Source organism: Bombyx mori, chromosome 23 (assembly GCF_030269925.1).
Source record: "Bombyx mori chromosome 23, ASM3026992v2".
Classification (NCBI taxonomy): Eukaryota; Metazoa; Arthropoda; class Insecta; order Lepidoptera; family Bombycidae; genus Bombyx; species Bombyx mori.
The window spans coordinates 2,244,279-2,261,215 of NC_085129.1; the positions used below are offsets into that span (position 1 = coordinate 2,244,279).

Consider the following 16,937-nt stretch of genomic DNA (forward strand, 5'->3'; position numbering starts at 1 on the left):
GCTTTGGGCAACGTCGACTCTTTACCATTCGGTCTACAGGATCGGGATCATTCCATAAGCGGCACTGTGATGAATGCTTAAAATGTTTTGAGATGATTCCGTCATCTTCTTTTTACCATCAACATCTACCACTGACAGAAAGCTTCTTCCTGTTAAATTTTCTAGTAACTATTCACCATCACGTGGTCTGTATTCTACCTTAGAAGATAATAAAAAAATTCGGGTCCGATATAATTTAAGGACATTATGTAAATGAAGAATTTTACTCCAAACATTAACTACTTACATTAACTGAAATTAGGTATATTTTGTGAATCAAGAAATCTGACTAAAAATTATGATGTGACTGGAAATGAAATTAATAATGTGATCATTGTGAAAACTTCTTAATAAAAATCGTTTAAAAATGTAATTATTTAACCTAACATTTAAATTTAAACTTTATTTTAAACATATGAAATTAAATGAATTAAACGTAAGTTTTTGATAAAATTTACAGTATTCATTAATATTGATTTTAAAACGACTACTACTACTGCTTATTATTGCTAGGAGAAATTAGAATGCTAAAGATTCAGAACGAGACCTACTGACAACACTGTTTTCTATTTTTCTGTCAGTTTTGTGTTGTGCGTAGTTGTGGTTTAGTTTCTAATGGCTTAATTAATTTTGTTAATCGTTTTAATTTCTAATTCCGACACAAGTTTTGGTTTGAGCTTGTCCAAAAATGGCACTGCTTCCTCCGGATCCTGTTTACACTATCCGAAATGTCGATAATGTGCCAGTTTATTCACTGGCTTTCAGTTTTTTACCCGGGGGCTTAGAGAGGTTACTAGCCGGTTCGAAAAACGGTTATGTTTACGCATACAACCTCCAGGTGAGTTCGCATTATTTACAAAACGTAGTTGCGCAGGTGTTTGGCAAACGCTTATGTTACACTTATACGTTCAATTTCATTTAAGATTAATAATTTTTGATCACCCACATAAGTGACCCAAAAAAAGTTGGCTAGTTCCCCAAATCAAAAACGCCAACGCATTTAGCGTCAGCTACACGATTCCCTACCGTAAGCCTCATTATATCCAAATAGATCTTTTTAAAATGCTCATAAATAATTCAGAATGTAGTTTCAGCAATAAATCTGAATATTTTATCATGTGTTGTAGATTGTTTGTTAAACCCAGATCATAATGCGATAAAATATTTGAATTTGAAACTAACGTATTACATAGTCTTAAATTTAAATTCAGGATGACATTTCCATTTCAACTTGGAATAATAAATATATGTGTTGCAGACAAATAGAGTTCAGCAGAAGATACAAGTTGGTCAAGCTCCTATTCTTCATCTTATACACACTGACAGCCACCTTATAACCCAAGAGAAAGGTGGAAAGCTTAAGGTCTTCGAATTAACGAATAGTGGTTATGAAGAAGATGCCGTAATTGAAGTCGATTATCTTGGTTTTTGTAGATTCGAAGCCAACACAAAACTCGCATCACTCTATGTACCTGAGAAGGATTACAAAATAAACATTTACAATTTTAATGGAGAAAAACTGGGTTCCTTAGAATATGATGATGCATCAGTGAAACTTGGCGATGTAATGTGTCTAAAATTCATTGAGTTCCCATGCGATAGACCTTGTCTACTAGCTGGTTACGAAGCTGGTTGGCTCGTGTTATGGGATCTCAACACCAATAAATGTATCAGCAAACTTCAAGTTCTAGAGTGTCCAATGTCAGTTGACTACCACCTTGAACAGCAAAGAGGAATCATAGGCAATGCTTCAAATGTGATACAAATATTTAATTTAGGCAGAAAAGACTTAAGTTTGACCCTTAAGTTGGATGTGACTATTAAGAATCCGGGCATCAACAAAGTGAAGACACGGAGTGATGGTAAAGTATTCACGAGCGGAGGCTGGGATGGACACATTCGTATATTTTCATGGTTCTCAATGAGACCCTTAGTAGTCCTTACAGAACATAAACAGGCAATTCAGGATGTTGCTTATTCTACTGAAAAAGTTTCACTTTGGAAAGCTTATATAATGGCAGCTGGAGGTCTGGATGGTGCTATCACGTTGTGGGATTTATATAATAGCAAGCAATGAAATGATCAAATAATGTTATACTGTGATTTGCAAGTTATGATCTGCCATAGTCTATGCCAGTTTTGCCTTTATACATCTACTAATGCTTTAATTGATTATATTTTTGGACAGCATTATAAACTTAGATCTCATATTATGTACAAATTTATGTAGAGGCATTATATTGTGTTGGTGTAATGTGGCCGAGCTATGTAGATGTTAAGCTAAAAAGTTAACGAAAGATAGAAATTCATATTTTCCAGTTATTTTTAAACAGATTAAATACTTTGAATATACTTTTTTGTGTTTCTGTTTCTAGTGCCTATTCACAATTTATTACATTTATATTCTTTTATATATCAATGAACACACTGTATGTTTCATGTGTGGCACTTCTTTTAAGATTTAAAATTATGTATCATTGTTTGAACAGCTTATACTTCTTGACAATGACCGGTACATTCTTTTGGAACAAAAGTCTTTTGTGTACTTTTATCGCATATTTCCACATTAAATTAGATGCTAAACGTATGTTCAGATTGAATGAAAAAAAAAACAAGTTTTATTATGTACTGATTATATTTTTAATTATCTATCGAAATACAAGTAAACGATAATTTTCTAATATCACATTAAAAAGTGCCTTTTAAATTATATACAACGACAAAAAATGTTAATATTCCTTAAAGCTACGACTAGCGAAACGAAATAATGAACTCTGTTCAGCTTTTATCATGCGTTGTGATATGTATGGACGAATAACTACTGCAACCCATTAAGCGCGGCTTACACTTCCACAATTTTCCTTGTTTTAGGAATGAGAGCCTCGTCATCAGTCTGTACCTCCATGAGCCTTCGCCTTTTACGCAGCGGTCTCGTGGATTCTGCCTGCTCTCTGGACTTGGTGACGATCTTAGCCATTTTGTTACCAAGTCTCGTTATTTTAAACTTTGGTAGGGTCTGCTCAGGGTTTCCTGTCTCGTTATCTTCGATTTCCATTCGATTATTGTCATCGGTTAGTATACGTTCATGGAATTCATCGTTTTGTTCATCGAGCGCTCTGGGCGTGTTTGTTTCAGCGGGCTCACTATGGCCGTTGGACTGTTCTTTCCTCTTACCGCTATTCATCGTGAAATCTAACGGACCTTCTGTATCTTCGGGAGCTCTTTCCGTCTTAACCTTATTATTGCAATGAGCCTGGATGAAGGACGTCAATGGAATTGGGATCGGTATCGGTATTGGTACGGGCAGAACTACCGGATACGGCACCAGAACAGTGACAGGCGGCGCCTGCCCCAATGGTGGTGGGAAGTTGAGGGGCGGCGGCAGTCTGGGCCTCTCGTGGTGGATCGGGAAGCCAGGTCGCGGCATAAAGTTCAGTCTCGGCGGGAAAATGTTCTGGTGTCTGATGTCGTGGTGGTCGACGTACATGGGGGGTGGCATTCCGAACATAGGGTTCGGGAACTGCGGAGGGGGCGGTCCGGGGTGTTGGCTGATCGCGTGCGGCGGCGAATGTATCGCGTTAGTGATCGAAGCGGGCGACGAGCCCTCCGAGGGGCTGCACATTCGGAGGTCTTGCGCTTTCGGCGTCGCGGTCCGCTGCCGCGCGGTCTGAGACGTGACGGTGGCCGAACACTTCGACGTCCTGCGTTTGCGTAAGTTCATTTTGTTTCTAACGTCTTTCTTCGTTTCCGGCGATTTCTGCGTCGGAGCCATTTCTTCGATTCGTTTCTTCATGAGTTTCGCGGTGGGCGCTACGGTTATCAAGGGCAAAGGCGATTTCCTAGTTGATGTCTTTTGGATGTCCGTCTTTTCAGTCGTTTTGTTGGCGGGCTCTTGGTTGGGAGATCCGGAACGTTCTGAGGCGGGTGACACGGAGCGACTTCTACAGTTCTTGAGCCAAAGTTCTGGCGTGATAAGATTGGACGATGACGAAGCGTTGACCAGGTGCGGGTTGAGGTCTAGGTGCGCCTGTGTCTCGCGACAGAATATGTGCATCTTGTATTGATTGAGGCACTTGTCTGAACAAAACTGTAGCTGCGTAGCTCCATCCTGAAATATAGGAATTGCGTTATTTGTATTAATTGATACTTGGCATCATTAGTGACGTGGCGCACAACCTCTTTGACAGGGCATAAAACCTACAACGACTAGACATAGACTAAGACAGAGACTTGACAAGAATTCGAAAAGAGACAAAGATAGAAATGGAACGAAGGCGGACGTGACTAGCGGCAGGCAGCACTTTCAATGTCTTCACGGACACGGAAGACGGACACGAACCAGACGACAAGCAACGAATTGGCCGTTCTCATATGTATATAAAATAGACGACAAAAGAACGAACCGACCGTTCATATAGACAGGTAAGTAAGCTGAGGCTTGGCTTGTGCCCTTCGATTTGTTGGTATCCATGAATGACATTAACCACTAACCATTTTTTTTTATGATTGAGAGATTACTGGTGGCCCGAAGGCCTTTCCAGCTTCACCAGCCATTTCCAGCTTCACCAGGACAGGTGGGCGAGCAAAGGCTCAGCCAGGAGGGGTGGGATTTGCTAACAGCTGCCCGAGCGCCTCCGAAGGAGACCTAACAACTCAAGAGCAATTGCTTCGCGAATGAATCTACTACCGGATCGGAATCGCGACCCGCTGAGAAGATCCGGCGAGAAACTCAGCGGGCTGATGCATGGGTTAGGTTGCACGTCGACCTCTTTGTCGAGTTCGACGAGTACGATTACTGGGGTCCCTAAGCCTGCTCCTAGTATTAGAGCTGAAGGCATCTAATGCAAAGGTTATTGGATCTGATGGATCCGTAAGGACGTGAGTCACTAACCATTAGCATCATTAATGGTCTTTGACGTTAATTATTTTTTTGCTTCAACGCTTTATAATTCATATGTTCTTTTGTTTTTTTTATAGATAGAAGAAGAGTGAGTAGGTGTCTAATTTTTCGTGATCATGTAACAAATACACAGGTTTTAAGAAACACTAATGCCTGTATGCTTAATGCGAGTTTTTTTAACTTCTCGAGCGTTACTCAAAGTACTAAATACTACGTAAAAGTTACTCAAATTTGTATGGAGTTGAAACGTTTGCCTACGTTTGCCGCTAGGCGCTGTTCCATTTCCATACAAATTCTCCATAAAAATCCTAAGCGCACTGCTTAGTGCTTAGATCATGCATTACGATTTAACCGATAAATCACCCGCTGTATCAATGTTTTGACTTTATGTGTCTCAAAATGGGCAGTGGATTTCGTCTGCCAATCTTAGTTTAATATGCAATCGCCCAAAACACGTTACCTGGAAGTCTACGTAGGCAACAGTATGTCTAACGTGCCGACACCAGTCGCATGTCTTGGCGCGTTTGAAATTAGCCCTCCTGGATTGACTGAAACACAATTCCGAGCAGAAGGTTGCTCCCGCGTGTTGGAGCGCGCCGCTTTCGCTCGTAATACCTTTGTTACACCACGAACATTCATCTGGAATCAAAAGAGGAAAAGAGGTTTTAGAGAAGAAAACTTACTGGTGGAGGACCTCTTGTGAATGCGCACGGGTAGGTACCACCATCCCGCTTATTTCTGCCGTGAAGCAGTAATGCGTTTCGGTTTGAAGGGCGGGGCAGCCGTTGTAACTATACTGAGACTGTAGAACTTATATCTCAAGGTGGGTGGCGCATTTACGTTGTAGATGTCTATGGGCTTCAGTAACCACTTAACAACCAAGTGGGCTGTGAGCTCGTTCACTCATCTAAGCATTAAAAAAGATAAGGGAGATTTTAAAAGTTCATCGGGGGTTCCTTTCGCAGAACTATAACCCTCATTTCAATATTTCCAACACTTCAACCTCGTCTTCATTTAGACTGGGAGGTCAGAGGTCATCATTTAGTTGTTATCTACACTAATAATATTATAAAGCTGAAGAGTTTGTTTATTTGAACGCGCTAATCTCAGGAACTAGTGGTCTGATATGAAAAATTTGCCCATTTATCGAGGAAGGCTATAGGCTATATAACATCACGCTAAGACCAATACAAGCGGAGTACCAATAAAGAATGTTTTAAAATCGGGGTTATTTTTAAACGGTTTTTAAACGGTTTTATTTAGCTCGACCTGTACGGAATTTGTTTTTTATTTATTTGGGTCAAAATTAGAAATTGAAATTTAAGCACCTTCCCGTTGTCAGATTGATCTGAAATTTGGTACACACATTTAATTTAGATGACAATACAATATAATAAAATCAATGACATTATAAATCTAAGATGGCCGCCGATACAAAATGGCGGATTACATATTTTTCCTTAAACCCCTCAATATGGGTATCAAATGAAAGGGCTACACTAGTAAAATACGATGATTATGTCAAAATTTAAAATTCAAGATGGACGCCGTTCCAATATGGCGGACTAGGTACATATTTTTCCACAACCACCACAATATGGGTATCAAATAATAGGACTACACTAGCAGAATACTGTCATTATATCAAAATTTCGTATTAGGTGTTACAAGTTACAAAATGGCGTATTAGGTGGGGGCATGATTAGTCGTGTCGAGAACAGTTGCGTCCAAGATTGTGTGACGTTAGAGGGGCAGATAAAAAAAAATAGGTAATTAGATACCTCGTTAGTAAGCGGTAGCTATACCACCCAAGTTAAGGTAATAGGTTAAAACGTGCCGAGGACTGTATGGCATTAGGGTGGGTAAAAATGTAATGTCGTCAGCGCTTCCCCCTCAAGATTGGGCGCATCTTGTTGTATATTAAGCCTTACCCCTTTGCTGGACTTCTGGCGGGGTCGACCGTCAAAATGCCCCTTAATCGTGGGAACAACATGGTAACAATAAATAAAAAAGCAAACAAAAATAAAAATGAAACTGCTACACAACGAAAAAGAAGGCTCGAAAAGGCAAAAGAAAAGTATAGAACGAAACGTGCAAAGGAAAGTGAAAATAAAACCCACAGTTGACTACAGAAACGAAGAGAACGGTTAGCAACAGAAACACCTGAGCAACATGATACCCGGTTAATAGCACAACGTGAGAGACAAAGGCAGCTGGTAGAGTCAGAAACACCTGAGCGTCATGAGTGCAGGCTAGCATCACAACGTGACAGACGAAGAGAGCTAATAGCGTCAGAAACACCCGAGCGTCATGAGTCCAGGCTAGCATCACAACGTGACAGACAAAGAGAGTTGTTAGCATCAGAAACATCTGAGCGTCATGAGTCTAGGCTAGCACCACAACGTGACAGACGAAGACAGCTAATAGCGTCAGAAACACTTGAGCGTCATGAGTCCAGGCTAAGATTACAACGTAACAGACAAATAGAGCTATTAGCGTCAGAAACACCTGAGCAACATGAGGCCAGGTTAACAGGACGGCGTGAGAGACGAAAGGAGCTAGAAGCTTCAGAAACACCTGAGCAACGCCACGACAGGTTAAATAACCAACGTGAGCGTGCACAGCAACGCAGAGCTGAAAATCATGTACAAGCGTTTGAAAATGCCATTAACACATCGTGTATACACGTTTGTGACATTTGCACGAAGCATTGATATCCTAACCAAATTCATACTGTACGTTACAACACAGCTGTATTAGGATATCTACCTGCAGAACTGTCTTCAAAAACAACATTACTTTTATGTTCGCGCTGCCAAACACATGTGACCAGTAATAAAACAATAGCACCATCAAAGGCGTACTGGAATAATCTGGATCCAGGTTCAATACCAGATGAGATTCAAGCGCTGACGCAAGCAGAGCAGCGATTGCTGTGTAGAATCATCCCGCTTGTTAAAATCGTAAAATTTACTGGGCTATACGGGCAGTACGGTTTCCGCGGACAAGCAGTGTTGTTTGCCCAAGATATCTTTGAGGTCAGTGAAAGATTACCTAATATGCTTCCAAGATCTTCCAGCCAGGTGGGTATCGTTGTAGTTACAGAACGTTTGGAGAATTTGAACATCACAAGAGAGTTCACAATATCTCGCGAAAAATTCTACAGCGCTTTAAGATGGTTAACTAGAAATAACCCACTTTATAGAGATGTACGCATTGACGAAAATGTCCAGATTAGTGAACAAGACTTAATACGACTTAGTGTGCCAGATATACCTGAAAACGGTGAACCTGAAAGAATTGAAATTCCAAATGTATTCATTAGTATTAATGACGTTGCTAGAATTATTCGGGCTTCATGGCATCAAGGTGACCACAGCGTTTTCACTTCGGGATTTGCCGGCGTGCAATGTAATGGCATGCACGTTATTTACCCTAAAGCCATACAGTTTCCAGCAAAATTCAATTATGGTACAGCTGAAAGAAGGATGTTGCCCTTAGTTTTGTCATGGGCATCCACCGTCCATAAAATGCAGGGCAGCACCGTCGACCATGCAGTAGTATATTTGGGCTCAAAATTGTTTGAGGAAGGACAAGCATACGTGGCTCTAAGTCGAGTCAAGTCTCTGGAAGAGCTATCTATGTATTTAGGAATTAGATTGTACTAAATTATCAAGTAAGAAACCATGTAATAATGATGCACTGAATGAATTAAATAGAATGAGGAATATTCAGTAGACAATTTCACTAAATACTAAAAACAAGAAAATAAAAATCGGTAAAAAAACTTTTAAGTTAAACGGTTTTATTTTATGTGCACTGAAAACTACAAAATAAATAAATAGTTACTTACCTATCAACCTACGTAGGTGATCTCGGTCATTAATATCTTTGATGGTAGTGGTTGTCATAACATGAACCATGTCAGCGGCCGAAAAGCAGTTCATGAAAAAACGCTAACACCAGGGTTTGCTTGGTAGGTAAACTAAGCAGCCCACACTATAACAAGTAGGTATTTTGACCTTCTAGTTCAGAAATATTTTAGTACTAGGCAGAATAGCTTTTAGGCATATTAGACTAAAATAAAAACGTGGGGCCCCTCTGAAATCATATCTATGGCAGAGCATATCTTATACTTTGGTAGATCATGAGCTCGGCGTTCGCTGGTGAAGCCGCCACGGCTGGTTATTGATGGTCAAAACCTCCAGTTACGATTATAGTAAGTCGATTCAGCGGACCCTGGACTCCGGAGCTATGAGGTTTCGGATGCGACCGGGATAAACCGCTAGGATGATGATGATGACGATTATAATAAGTCGATACAATCCACACTTAGTATAGTAGAAAGTAATACAGAAATAATAATGGGCCCCACGTTTTTATTTTAGTCTAATAATGCCTAAAAGCTATTCTGCCTAGTACTAAAATATTTCTGAACTAGAAGGTCAAAATACCTACTTGTTATAGTGTGGGCTGCTTAGTTTACCTACCAAGCAAACCCTGGTGTTAGTGTTCTTTCATGAACTGCCTTTCGGCCGCTGACATGGTTCATGTTATGACAACCACTACCATCAGAGATATTAATGACCGAGATCACCTACGTAGGTTGATAGGTAAGTAACTATTTATTTATTTTGTAGTTTTCAGTGCACATAAAATAAAACCGTTTAACTTAAAAGTTTTTTTACCGATTTTTTATCTTTTGAGAGCTTCCGCTGCGTGCGCTGCAGAAACGGTTAAAGTTTCGCTAAAATAATGTATGACAGAATTGTTCCCCTTTAAAAGATCTAGAAAAAAGTCGGCGACAGCATATGTCTATATATGAAGGTTGGCTCACTATAAAGTTTGTTATCCTAACCAAATTTGTTCTAAAATAAAGCATTATTTGTGAACTATTCCACGCGGACGAAGTCGCGGGCAAAAGCTAGTTAATTGATATTTTGATCAAACTGAAAAAATGGTCATAGAAAACGTATAGTTACGTATTCGAATTTAAAATTACATTCTTAATGCAATAGGGATACAAATTATAATTTTAGTTAATTAATATTTACATGTTCCCGCCGTGAACAGATATCAAAAGAACAAGCTAGAATGAAATGACACCGCCCGCGGAACACGATAGCAAGTCGAAATAATTCTTTATTGTAAATCACGAGCTCAAATATCTATCTCCAATTAATTTGCGAATGATATTGAAACGGGAAAAAAATACGACGCGAAACTAAACACCGGCTTTCTCATTACCGAGCCCGCCTGATGGAGGACACTGATAGCTCGTTAAAAATCATATTAATTTACAATACTTATTTATTTTTTAATTCGTATAAATCAATTTACCGATTAATCAAGTTCCTTATAAGGATCTAGTCAGATTGGTCTAACTTCAACTTGGATCACGATACATTTTATAATGCACGCATTACATACCTTTATCGGCAAACAAATCCTATGAGCAGATAGTCGGCACTAAATACTTTATAATGTATTAAATGTCAAAGTTAAGTAAACACACGTAATCCTGCGATTAGTCTTCACGTCAAATCTTCAGTGTGCTTAGTGCGAGTTTCTTAACGTTCACGATAGCGTAAAAGTTAAGCCATTTTTGTATGTGGTTGGAACAGCGCCCCTAGCGGCAAACGTAAGCAAACGATCCCATTCCATACGAATATGAGCTAACTTTTACGCTATCGAGAACGTTAAAAAACTCACACTAAGCGCACAGATGACGTCTGTTAAATTTAATGCTATGTAAACTCAGAAAATTACCTATTCAGGGATAGTACCTACCTACGCGGAAAAACCTGATTAATATACTGCAATGTAGTGATGAACTGCGAAATTCCTAAATAAAATCTGTAGAATGTTACATTTCAATATTCGACATTCTCAAAGCCGAGCGCACTGTGTATACCTACATTGTAGTCAAAATGACGGCGTCTTCCCTGGATTCATATATTATTGCTAAGAAACCTATGAAAACTCACGATTCAGTTGATGTTAAACATATGCTTTTATAAGGAATGGGTTAACAATCACCACGATGTGAATAGAGCGCGCACGCTTTGACCAGTTAGAAGTGAGAATTGCATTTCTACATCCTAAAGACACAACACACAGAGTTTCTACTGGTGGTAGGACCTCTTGTGAGTCTGCGCGGTTAGGTACCACCACCCCGCCTATTTCTGCCGTGGAGCAGTAATGCGTTTCGGTTCGAAGGGTGGGGCAGCCGTTGTAACTATACTGAGACCTTAGAACTTATATCTCAAGGTGGGTGACGCATTTACGTTGTAGATGTCTATGGGCTCCAGTAACCACTTAACACCAGGTGGGCTGTGAGCACGCCCTTTATTTAAGCAAAAAAATAACATAAAAAATATTCTAACCGAATTTTCTCATTGAGTCGCGATTTCGATTGGATCCAGTGGTAGATTCAGCAAAGCACTGCTCTTGCTAGAGCTAGTGTTATCAAATCACCTACCAGTTCGCGCGTACTTGGAATAGCTCCTATATAGGCTACCAACGTTAGCTAGGGAAAAAATCATTTCTCCATTACAATCGCTATTCTATTCTTAAACGGATTGCGTAGTGATACTACGCAGGGGAAAATCTTCCAAACGGGCGCTATTGTTCTGTAGACCGAGACAGACAGTCCGAATGTTCGAAACTTGTATGTATATGGTGTGTATTGTAAATGTCGTTTGGCAAAAGTCAAGCTACTGACATATTTCTTCGGTGAATGATAGCAATCGGTACAATTGCTAAGCGGCAGAAATTTAATGATGATACCCGTATAGTTTAATTGAAAATTTCTCAGCTTACGTAACCTTACTTTTGTGAGCATTCACGGATATCTGTACACTATAGGACTATAAGTTTTTTTAACTAGCGTCAATTAGATTAGACTCATTTTATTTCCATTCGTATCTAGATAATTAAACAAAATATAAACTTCATTTTATAGATTTAAAACGGAGATTTATAAATGTACGCGTCTTCAAAATTGTAACACGATACATTTTTAATAATCCCAATTAAACCGCCAAGATTACGTCTTCACTTGCGCCACACCTACATCGGTATCTGTCCGCAAGACTGTTTCACAAACAAAGCTATTTCGTTAAAGTAAAATAATCCTTCGAATAAGTTTTTCAGTGAAGTCGTCGAATACAAAAGGACAGGCGGCATATTTTATTTACGGAGGGGAAATGCGATGATCGATGCCCACATCACTACTGTGTGAAGACCTATCTGGAGTGGGGAAAAGGGGGAAAGTTTGAAGGGGGGAAGTTGTTCCTCCAACTTACCCTGGCATTTATAGTACTTTTCTAAGTGGTAAGTCGTCTTAAATATCATTAAAATGCGAAATTGAAGCATTTTAGTGCATTCTACGAGTAGACAAGCACGCCGCTTGGTTTTACATGACTAGACTCAAGTCCACAGGCAATACAACATGAATATCCACCGTCAAAGACGAGATGACTTCAAATTGCAAATGATACTGATATTTTTTTGCGTTATTCAAATGATTTTATAAAATTATTAAGTCCTAGGAATTCATCGACGGGAGATCAATCAACATTTTCATTATATCAATGATTTGTAATATATTATAAATCTGTAAAGGAAATCTAATCTAAAATTTTTCATTGTTAAGCTAGACACCAATTATAATGGACGCAGCATTTCGCACATTTTGGCCCCAAATGACGCCATCACCGGAATGAGCAGTATTAGCCTAGAAATCTTGAAATATATATTGGCAACTAAACAGCGTTTTAAAACCATAGCTAGAACTAGCGCGCCCCTAGTATAGCACGGGGTTATAACCTATAAAACAGGCGAATTCGCGGCGCGTTCATTAGGAATAGTAAACCGGCTTAGCGGTATCAAATTCGTAAATAATGTTCCTGAGCGTACATCGAACGAATAGGTATGGATTGTGTTACGTATGTTCAAAGCTTTTAGTTATCCCGTTGTTCGGATATTCAATACTACGTGTTCAAAATATTAAATTTGTAAACTTTTTTATTTATTATATTATAATATCGAAAATTTTATCACATTATAAACGATAACAACGTCAACTTTTATCCGGCTTATGGCTCGTTGTATAATATCACAAAATAACGTTAAATTTCCTTTGTCGTGTTGTATCAAGCAGTTGTCGTCACCCATAGACAACAGAGGTCAATGAAGTTGGGGGTTATCTGTGGGTTGAAGTTAACGGATTTCCTACTCTTCAAACTACATTTTTTTTAGGATTGAAGGATTACTGGTGTCCGGTGGCCTTTCCAGTTTCACCAGAACAGGCGGGCGAGCAAAGGCAGCCAGGAGGGGTGGGATTTGCTAACAGCTGCCCAGGCGCCTCCGAAGGACACCTAACAACTCAAGAGAAGCTGCTTCGCGAATGAATCTACTACCGGATCGGAATCGCGACCCGCTGAGTAGATCCTGCGAGAAACTCAGCGGGCTGGTGCATGGTTTAGGTTGCACGTCGAACTCTTTGTCGAGTTCGACGAGTACGGTTACCGGGGTCCCTAAGCCTGCTCCTAGTGTTAGAGCTGAAGGCGTCTAAGGCAAAGGGTATTGGATCTAAGGGATCCGTAAGGACGTGACAAACTATATCACAGATGTGACTGCTTTATCATAATATGACGTGAAATCTAGATCTGTCCTTGGATGCACCACGAAACGGAACAATAAAAGGATTAAACAAAAAAATACTGTAATTTAAGTCCAATAAAAATATGTGTAACTAAATTATATTTCTAGTAAAAATACCAATTACATTTTCACTTAGTAACGAGTATATTATTGAAACCCTACTAATTCTTAGAAGAAATATCTATCGGGAATGTATTAGTATGATTGGAAACTTAATTTCCCGTGACAGTCGAAAAACCGCGGGAATAAACAATTCTCAGAAATACAGCTGTGTTAAAAAGAGGGTTGCCTTTCCGAGAAAATAGTCATTTATTTCAATGTAAATTGTTATGATAAAGTGGTACATAATGTACATGTCGAAATTGATTGTAGATTAAAATTTTTTAATCACATCAGCGTTCAGATGAGGCTTGTTGAGATTAATGTTTTGAAATGCTTGACAAGAAAAAATAAACGAATATCTCAGAATGTTTCACAATGTTTAGAACACGATTATAATAATTCGTCACATTATTACAGTAATGCAAAGGAAGGCAAAGTTAGGCAATCCAGGCGGTTAGCAATCGACATAATTACTTCAGTACGCCGCGTATGGTACCGGTGACTTGCACCGCAGTCAATGAGATAAACTGACAATGTTCAACAGACTTTTAAAAGAACCAAATACCTCTTTTTATGTATGTATACGAAAATGCAACACCGTGTTTTGGCATACAAAAAAGTTTGCGTAAAGTACATAATGAAATTGCCTTTTTTATTTTTTTTTATTGCTTAGATGGGTGGACGAGCTCACAGCCCACCTGGTGTTAAGTGGTTACTAGAGTCCATAGACATCCACAAAGTAAATGCGTCACCCACCTTGAGATATAAGTTCTAAGGTCTCAGTATAGTTACAACGGCTGCCCCACCCTTCAAACCGAAACGCATTACTGCTTCACGGCAGAAATAGGCAGGGCGGTGGTACCCACCCGCGCGGACTCACAAGAGGTCCTACCAGTAATTACGCAAATTATAATTTTGCGGGTTTGATTTTTAATACACGATGTTATTCCTTCACCGTGGAAGTCAATCGTGTACATCAAGATATTACAGCAAGTTGGGCTCGCTGAACTATATTACATCTATACAGAGTGTTTTACCTAGTTGAATCCTATTCTAATCGTAGTAACAATCACGTAACGAAAAGTACCATGCCCATATTAGTATGGAGATGAAAGTCAGCAATGCTATGCAATGCCCAAATTGCAGCTCTATGTCATATCATAACTTTTTTTTTAAATAATTTTGTTTATTACTTTGATTATGCTCAAAATGTGAATTTGAACATCAACGTTATAAAGGGGATTGCCCACTCTCCATAGTGTGCTAGGCCCAAGATGGACATCAAATATTACTATAAAAATGTACTGATTCAAATTCTTAAATGTATTGGATATCTAAAAAATATATTGAAATTGACGCCACTATTATAAAAAATATAATAAAAATAAAAACTCGTTTTGAGGTTAATTTTCTATATAAATAAGTGTCAGATTGTGAGATACTTCAAGAACTTTTCTTTTCTTAATGTTTAAGATGTTCCTAATGTATTTTTATCCAATAGGGTATAAAAACACACTTAATTCTTTAAATATCTATATTTTCTTCATCTTCATACACAATTAGTATCATCTAAAAATAGCAAAGGAGAGCATATACACGGTTTTAAATCTCGGTCAGGGTAAAACCACAATTCACACAATGTTTTTTAGTCGTAGTATGAAACGTTATTGATAAAAGTAAAATAAATCGAAGAAAAATCAAAACACATCCATTTTGTACGCAAGCACAACACCACAAGCAGCAAGCGAAGTGTCAGTCAGTCAGATTAAATTCAGTGTTGTCAGTATAAAGAAAAATAATTACATGAAATTCATATATCGATTATTTTTTTAAATAACCGATAATTGATTTATATCTTAATCTTTTTTTTACGAGTACACATTATTTTTTATGTTTTTGTTTTTGTTGTACATATTTAAATAACAATACTAGTAAAGTATTTTTTATTGCTTAGATGGGTGGACGAGCTCACAGCCATCCTGGTGTTGCTAAGTGGTTACTCGAGCCCACATACATCTACAACGTAAATGCGCCACCCACCTTGAGATATAAGTTCTAAGGTCTCAAGTATAGTTACAAGTTAAAGTCCAATGGGTATGTCTTCGATGTTATTTTATGTGCATAAAATCCATTAAAATCGATTGATTAATGATAATACTTAAAATGATTTATTTATATGTTTTATTTATATACTCAAAATATTTACTTCATACGTAAAAGGTTTTGAAGCTGGCAATATTTTTCCCGCAAAAATAAAAATCCTTGTTTTTTCAATAGAGTTACTTTTTTTAAACTACTTATTGTAAACTGTAGTGGCGCTTATTTGCAAGAAAGTAAATGCATATTTATTTATGACAAAATTAATGCACTAAGTATTTTTTCTATAATCTATTGTCCGCTTTGGGCCTAAAATGGGCCATCCCCTTTGAGTAACTTGGGAATATCAAACGTAGAACGTCTTTTGACTTCGCACGGGTAAGTACCACAAGCTTGTCTATTTTTGCTGTGAAGCAGTAACGCGTTTCGGCTTGAAGGGTGGGGCAGCTGTTGTACTGCTAAAACGGAGACTTTAGAACTCTTATCTCAGAGTGGGTGACAGCATTTACGTTGCAGATCCGGTAACTTAAGGCAGTAGGCTCGTCAGCCCATTTAAGCAATAAAAAAAACAGTAAATGAACCACTAAATTCACCTTTATTCTTCTGTTCATTAGATTGTTCAGGGCTGGAAGCGTCTTTTGCTCGCGAGGCGGCCCACCTCCTAAGCTCCAGCCTCTCGTAACCGTACCAGCCAAGAAGTTCGTTCATGGCTGTTTCTGCGAAGTCCTGCAATCAAAATTCAACTTTATTTTTGAAAGATAAGGATTTTTTTTAAGTCGTTCAATTTCTTTAACAATCTTCTGAAGGCCTTTCGATGGGCTATACAAGCTGTGAGTGACCGATCCCAAAGGCGAATGATGAGTCTAGTAATGCGTACGAAAACAGAAATCCATATTCATTTACTACACTAAACATAAACATATTATAGCAACTATAGAATTGCAGAGACTTAATCCAACATTCTTTTTTTTTATAGTTACATGGGTGGACGAGCTCATAGGCCATCTGGTGTTAAGTAGTTACTGGTGCCCACAGACATCCACAACGTAAATGCGCCACCCACTTTGAGATATAAGTTCTAAGGTCTCAAGTATAGTTACAACGGCTGCCCCACCCTTCAAACCGAAACGCA

At 38.7% G+C, this 16,937-nt stretch overlaps 2 protein-coding genes and 1 long non-coding RNA gene across 4 annotated transcripts in view; 1 reads left to right on the forward strand and 2 right to left on the reverse strand.

Annotated features, from left to right (window-relative positions):
- Positions 1-414: 414 nt before the first annotated feature.
- Positions 415-2,391, forward strand: LOC101741482 (guanine nucleotide-binding protein subunit beta-like protein 1). Its single transcript, XM_004925424.5, has 2 exons — positions 415-877; positions 1,298-2,391. The coding sequence occupies exons 1-2, from the start codon at positions 728-730 to the stop codon at positions 2,114-2,116; spliced, it is 969 nt and encodes a 322-aa protein (XP_004925481.1). The 5' UTR covers positions 415-727; the 3' UTR covers positions 2,117-2,391.
- Positions 2,392-2,655: 264 nt separating this feature from the next.
- LOC101745611 (sine oculis-binding protein homolog) overlaps positions 2,656-16,937 on the reverse strand; it is a 55,904-nt gene continuing 41,622 nt past the window's right edge. For both annotated transcript variants that reach the window (XM_021347539.3, XM_062675149.1), the window contains exons 2-4: positions 16,399-16,531; positions 5,400-5,578; positions 2,656-4,147 (exon numbers count right to left, since the gene is read on the reverse strand). In XM_021347539.3, coding sequence (XP_021203214.2) covers positions 2,882-4,147; positions 5,400-5,578; positions 16,399-16,531 — 1,578 coding nt within the window. In that variant the 3' untranslated portion in view covers positions 2,656-2,881. The remainder of the gene's footprint in view (positions 4,148-5,399; positions 5,579-16,398; positions 16,532-16,937) is intronic.
- LOC134201062 (uncharacterized) lies at positions 6,214-8,345 on the reverse strand. The gene is made up of 2 exons (XR_009976223.1): positions 7,994-8,345; positions 6,214-6,287 (listed from the first exon to the last, which is right to left on the reverse strand). It is a non-coding gene; the product is annotated as an uncharacterized LOC134201062 (long non-coding RNA).

What these genes read in the sequence shown, in the direction of transcription:
- LOC101741482 (XM_004925424.5), top strand. Translation starts at nt 728, where the DNA reads ATGGCACTGCTTCCTCCGGATCCTGTTTACACTATCCGAAATGTCGAT. An exon ending in TTTACGCATACAACCTCCAG is followed by an intron (nt 878 to 1,297) that starts GTGAGTTCGCAT and finishes TATGTGTTGCAG; the next exon opens with ACAAATAGAGTTCAGCAGAA.